Consider the following 6803-nt stretch of genomic DNA (forward strand, 5'->3'; position numbering starts at 1 on the left):
AAAGACAGAACCAGACAAAGTTTGTTAGAACTTTAACACTACGTTGACACAGCAAGCAGCAGAAGCAGCTGGTTTACATGCAAAGTCAATGGTTGATGCGTGTCAAGGAGCAGCAAAAGCTCCTGCAGCATCTAGAGCAGCAGGAGCAGCGCACCATGAGCTTCTGATCATCTGAGGCACTTTAGAAGCAGCAGCTGCTGGAGTTGGAAATATGTAACTTTAGCTGCTGGACGCACCACATCAACCAATCAGAAAAGCTGATCTGGGAGCTGGCAGGGAGTCAGACACAGCACTGCTGATGCAGAGCGCTATGATCACTCCTCTGAAACAGTTTAACGCCTAAATTCACTTAAAATGTAGAAACCTGCCAGCAGAATATGTTTGCTTTTATTATCCTGGTTCCTGCAGTTTGTAGCACATAACTGAAAAACGCTAACATCTACTTCCAGCCGCCACAAATATTTGCAGAAAATCGCTTAGAGGCGAGTGGGCCTGAGGCAGCTGCTGCTGGGGATTCCCAGTGACGGCGCCCCGCTGGTATGTGTGGGTCTGAGCGGCTCCCACAGAGAAATAATATTTGAAGGCAGGATGGTAATCTGGATGAACTGACTGAACAGACCATGTTTTCAGATGGACTCAAAGGATTCAAACTACTTTTTACCCACTGATCACAGCAAATATAGCTGCCATTAAAGGCAAAGAAAGGATAGGGTAGCTCCGCCCGACGCGCATCAGACCCACTTTTCCACCGCGCAGCCAGAGCAGTTTTTTATTATTAACTTTTCAGAATCTGTCCAAATCAAATGTGGGGAATTGTTGTAATGTGTGAACAGCACAGAAACAGCCTAGTTGAAGCCTCTCTATACGCAGCCAGTGTGACATGGAAAAAATCGGATCGGAGGTTCAAAAGTGGTACGCAGCAGGTGAATTCGGGCCTTTAGAAGAACAGAACCTCTCAATGTTTGAAACTCACCACTGGCTCCATCCTTGGTTCTGGTTCTGAACTGGGAGCAGTTAATGTTCCAAGTAGACAGGCGGTACTGACCCGCTTCAGAGGTGAGACCCCGGCTGGAGCTGCGGTGTGTTCAGGTTCTGATTGATTATGAACTGATGCTAATTTCTGCTGTAGCTGATTGTAGGAACATTATGATTGGAAGTCACAGAAATGCTGCAGGTTCTGGATGGTCCACTAAGCATTTCATGTTGAAACATGTTCAGAACGTCCCGGTTCTATCATCAGGTTCTGATCCTGTTAGCTGACCCTTTTGCTCTGCTTGTCCTCAGGGAGACCGCGGCCGTGTGGAAACCGAAGGACTCGGCATCCTTCAGCACCGCGGCCCCGGGCGCCCCAGGGGCCGGGGGAGAGGAAGAGGACGGGGGAGAGGAAGAGGCAGGGGCCGAGGCCGATCCCTGGGGCCTCCTCCTAAGGTTGGTCAGCTTTCAATGCGTCACTAAAACGTTTGCTCCAGATTCGTGCTGTGGATCAGTCTTTGGTTCCCTGAACGTCTCATCTACCAGGTTCTGCTTCCAGGTCTGATGAGGGATTTCTGTCTCAGTCTGATCAAAAATCAGCATTTTAAAAAACAAACTCTTATTTAAAACAATCGTTTTTCACAACCAGCTAGAGATGAGCGATGGCTAAAGTTATGATCGCTCCCTGCATCTCTTATCCTTTGCTAAAGGATGTTTATTTGGGTGTAAACTGATCTGTGTAACACTCATTATCGTGGCATTTTTACCACATAAATGGAAGAACAGAGCTTCAAACTCAGCCCAATAAAAGCAGCACATACCTAAAATGATCATTATTTGCTTTAAAGGTCCGGAATTGATCTCTAAGCGGCTGATCCCTGCAGCTGTATGAAGGTAGATTTGTTTCTTTATCTTTCAATCAAAAAAAAAGGTTGCTTCAGTAAAAAAATATATTTTCAATTAAAAAAAATCTTCACTTCAATGAAAAAAAACATATTTTCAATCAAAGAAAAAAAAGTATTTGAATGCAAAAATATATTTGAGACTCAAAAAAATACATTTGAACACTGCTTTTCTTTGATTGAAAATGTTTTATTTGATAATAGTGCAGTCTTTTTTGTTTAAAGCAACTTTTTTAATTGAAGTAACATTGTTTTTTGATTGGACCATATAATGGGTCTTTATTATTCAATCAAAAAAGAAGTTGCTTCAAACAAACAAACAACAGAATCAATAAAAAAAAGTAACTTCAATAAAAAGATAAACATTTTCAATCATAGAAAATAGTTTTTGAATACAAATAAAATATTTGAGACTCATAAAATTGCATCTGAACACTTTTTTTTTTATTGTTGAAAATTTTCTCTTTGGTTGAAGGGATCTACTTTGTGTTTGGGCCATACATGGGTAGGACATTTGTGTCTTAATCATTCAATTTCCCAAAAACTTCAGCATAACCGGTTATTATTCAATCAATAAAAAAGGAATTTTTTATTGATTGAATAATAAAGAAACAAATCTACCTTCATACAGCTGTTACTAGAGGATCAGTTATAAACAGCAGAGGACAAAGTACTCAACAGTAGTGCCTGAGTAAAGTATTGATACTCATAATCAAATCTTACTCAACTGCAAGTTAAAGTTACTCGGCCAAAGATCTACTGACTGTAGGAACTCCACATTCAAAGCTCGTCTGGAGCTGCATTTCACCTCCTGTTATTAACAGTCTCTGCTCAAACAAATTAAAGGAACACTTTAAAAACACATCAGATCTCAATGGGGCAAAAAAATATGCTGTTAATTTAAACTGATATGGACCGAGTGATTTGTTAGGAACAAAAGGATGCCACATCATTTGATGGACATGAAAATTATCAACCTACAGAGGGCTGAATTTAAAGACACCCCAAAAATTACAGTGAAAAAATTATGCAGCAGGCTAGTCCATTTTGCTGAAATTTCATTGCAACAACTCAAAAAGGTATTCAGTAATTTGTATGGCCCCCACGTACATGTATGCATGCCTGAAAACGTTGGGGCATGCTTCTAATGAGACGACGGATGGCGTCCTGGGGTATCTCCTCCTACATCTGGACCAGGGCATCACTGAGCTCCTGGACAGTCTGAGGTGCAACCTGGCGGCGTCGGATGGATCGAAACAATGTCCCAGAGGTCTTCTATTGGATTTAGGTCAGGCGAGCGTGGGGGCCAATCAATGGTATCAATTCCCTCATCCTCCAGGAACTGCATGCATACTCTCGCCGCATGAGGCCGGGCATTGTCGTGCACCAGGAGGAACCCAGAACCCACTGCACCATCATAGGGTCTGACAATGGGTGCAAGGATTTCATCCCGATGCTTAATGGCAGTCAGGGTGCCGTTGTCTAGCCTGTATAGGTCTGTGCGTCCCTCAATGAATATGCCTCCCCAGACCATCACTGACCCACCACCAAACTGGTCATGCTGAACGATGTTACAGGCAGCATAACGTTCTCCACGGCTTCTCCAGACCCTTTCACGTCTGTCACATGTGCTCAGGGTGAATCTGCTCTCATCCGTGAAAAGCACAGGGCGCCAGTGGCGGACTGCAAAGTTCCGGTGTTCTGTGGCAAATGCCAATCGAGCTCCACGTTGCCAGGCAGTGAGCACAGGGCCCAACAGAGGACGTCGGGCCCTCAGGCCACCCTCATGAAATCTGTTTCTGATTGTTTGGTCAGAGACATTCACACCACTGGTCTGCTGGAGGTCATTTTGTAGGGCTCTGGCAGTGCTCCTCCTGCTCCTCTTTGCAGAAAGGAGCAGATACCGGTCCGGCTGATGGGTTGTAGACCTTCTACGGCCCTGTCCAGCTCTCCTGGAGTAACTGCCTGTCTCCTGGAATCTCCTCCATGCTCTTGAGATTGTGCTGGGAGACACAGCAAACCTTCTGGCAATGGCACGGATTGATGTGCCATCCTGGAGGAGTTGGACTGCCTGTGGAACCTCTGTAGGGTCCAGGTAGCGCCTCATGCTAACAGTAGTGACGGTGACCCTAGCCAAATGCAAAACTGGTGAAAAAGAGTCAGAAAAGATGAGGGGGGGAAAAATGTCAGTGGCCTCCATCTGGAAAACCATTCCTGTTTTGATGGTCGTCTCGTTGTTGCCCCTCTAGTGCACCTGTTGTTCATTTCATTAACACCAAATACTTACCTGACCAAATCAATATCCCAGAAGTTTAATTAACTTGATGCTATACTCTGATTACAAAGTGTTCCTTTAATTTTGTTGAATAGTGTAGAATATTCTCGCCTAAAATGATCTTAAAACGTACTTTTATTCAACAACGGCAACAGAAAAAAGAACATTTAAGCTGAGCTCTGTAAGCGCTAACCTGGAAGCTGCTGCAGTGCATGCTGGGACAGCTGTCAGTCCATAGAACGGACAAGTCTGCTCAGATGCATGCTGGGTAAAGAGGCAGGAGCCAGAACAACATGCGGGGACTTTGTCCGCTCTCTGTCTGCCGCTCTTATGAATTGGAACAGTGCTAGAACAGAGACTTGTGACGTTTCACGAGGACACAAGCTTACGAGAACGCAGAAGAACACATGTTGAGAAACGGCCTCTGACTTTATGCAGCGCCTATCCAGGCCTACCGGAGCTGCATCCATCCAGTCACACAGGAAGGATGAGACCGAGGTGGAGAAACATGAGAGCAACAGCCCTGCTGGCAGCAAGGCACTGGAGGGGTGATGATCTGGGCTCACCCTGCAGCCATGTGACCCACTCAGAGAACCAGGTGTTCCTCTGTAAACCAGTGGATTCTAGAGTCCACCCAGTTTGGGTCACCAGCAGGAAAAAGAGTTCAGATGGGAAAGAAGAGCAGAAGTATAATGATGTTGCCTGGGTGGACCACCCTGCTAGACCGAGCAGAAACAAAATGTCTGATGGAGCTTAAACAAGCTGGGCCAACAGCCCTGCACTGGGATTTTCACACTCAGATGGGATCATGGAGGCTGATGAGTTTTTGGCGACTTTAGGTCAGATTGAAACCTTCCAGAACCAGTGAGGAACCACCTGTGCCTTCTTCCAATCAGATTCTGTTTGATGTTTCTTCTGTCATCTGATTGGTTGGTTCTGGCAGGTGACAGTTGGGCTGGTGGGTAGACCCGGTCGTCGAGGGCGACCCCCGAAGCTTGGCGTCCTCCCAGTGACTGTGAAGCAGCAGGCAGAGAGGAGACAGCAAAGGCTGCAGGAGGTAAGAGGGAGCTCTGCTGGTCACCAGCATTCTGTGATGTCAGGAGGTCACCGAGCCGCTGACCTCATGCCTGACCGGTAATCTGTGTCTCTGACTGCCTACAGCTGGTGGAGCAGTGTGAGGATGAAGAACTGATGGAGGTCGTTCTTCCTCGTTTGACCAGTATGTTAAGTCTGTGGGAGCTGCTGCTGGCAAAGGTGAGTAAAACATTTACACAAGCATGAGACCAGCAGTGATCAACAATAAAGGCGTTAATGCTGAGGAAGACATTTGGACACATCTGTGTTTATTCCAGCCTGGAATGGATTCATTAAGATGTAATAAGACGTTTAGTAGCTGAAATAAATTTGTTTAAATTCAGTTTACTTCTTTAGCTCCAATTCATCGCGTCAGCCCAGATCTTTATAGATCTAGATCAACCAGAGCATCCAGTCAGATTCAAGTTTGTAAGGAAAAAGCAGCTGATTGCATCCAGTCACTGACTTTGCAGGATCCAGGCAGGTGAGATCAGGGCCGCTGGAAGTCATTTGGATCAGGGGGTGCTGTGAAACAGATTTATTTTAGTTTTTTTGGACAAAATACCTATGAGCCTAGAGGCTTATTTAAAATGCAATAAATAAATAGGGCCAAGGCTAATTTATACTCAGAAACCAGATCATCTGCATAGGTGTAGCGGTGACGCCCCCCTCCCCCACCCCCTACATCCTTCCACAGACAATCTGCTGCACCTCTCCAAAATTGACAGACAGGAGGCCTCTGATTGGTCAAATCTACATCCGCTCTACACTATACATATTTCCTGTTTGGTTCCTTACTGGCTTGTTTTGTTTGTCCAACTGCCATTGTGTAAAACGACTGTTGAAGATGGACCAGCTAGAAGAACGAGGTGCAGGAGAACGCTGGGACCCTTTTTCCACCTGGATCCCTGCTCTTTTTAATCCTCATGTCCTTCTGTTGCCCCCCACTTCCTCACTGCCTCGGCCGTATCTAGACCTACAGCTAGTTCCCGATTTTCCCCTTTTGCATTGTGGCGTGGAATAACATAGCATCAAGCTCACTGCGACACACTGATGCGGGAGGATAACCAGCCCTTAACACACAGACATCATTTATCAGTTAATTAAATTTCACATTATAACATTTTCAGTGGCTTACGCCAAGTTGAAAAGCCTGCATTTACGAAGGAGTTGTCTCTTTATCTCTATGAGTAAAATGACCAAAACAGTCTAGGTGCAGAACCTGCACCGTGAGGTTCTCCTCCGCTGTCAGAACCGGAAGTTTATTTAAAGCCTTTCCAAGTTAAAGCGAAGTAAAATAAAAGCTAGTATATTGGGAATATTTTACATTCAGTCTTAATTTCCTCGGTCTGTATAATAGAAATGTTTTTCTCTATTCATGTGTTTAAAATCCGTGTATCATTCGTTCTTTCTATTTTCAATTGTCAATCAAAAAACAAAAAATAAAAAATTGACTGGTTATTTTGGTTTTTGTTTTTTATGGTTAAACCAAAAACGAAAAAAGGATTTGTTTTTCATATATCAATTCTAAGCTCAGATCAAGAATACGAAATGGAAAAACGGACAGCAACGCAGAATTT

At 44.6% G+C, this 6803-nt stretch overlaps 1 protein-coding gene across 1 annotated transcript in view; it reads left to right on the plus strand.

The window, feature by feature from the left end:
* znf839 (zinc finger protein 839) overlaps positions 1-6803 on the plus strand; it is a 26238-nt gene that overhangs the window by 11453 nt on the left and 7982 nt on the right. The window contains exons 4-6 of the mRNA XM_015374908.1: positions 1285-1428; positions 5093-5206; positions 5311-5403. Coding sequence (XP_015230394.1) covers positions 1285-1428; positions 5093-5206; positions 5311-5403 — 351 coding nt within the window. The remainder of the gene's footprint in view (positions 1-1284; positions 1429-5092; positions 5207-5310; positions 5404-6803) is intronic.

Source organism: Cyprinodon variegatus, unplaced genomic scaffold, assembly GCF_000732505.1.
Source record: "Cyprinodon variegatus isolate N-32 unplaced genomic scaffold, C_variegatus-1.0 Scaffold110, whole genome shotgun sequence".
In the NCBI taxonomy this organism is placed as follows: Eukaryota; Metazoa; Chordata; class Actinopteri; order Cyprinodontiformes; family Cyprinodontidae; genus Cyprinodon; species Cyprinodon variegatus.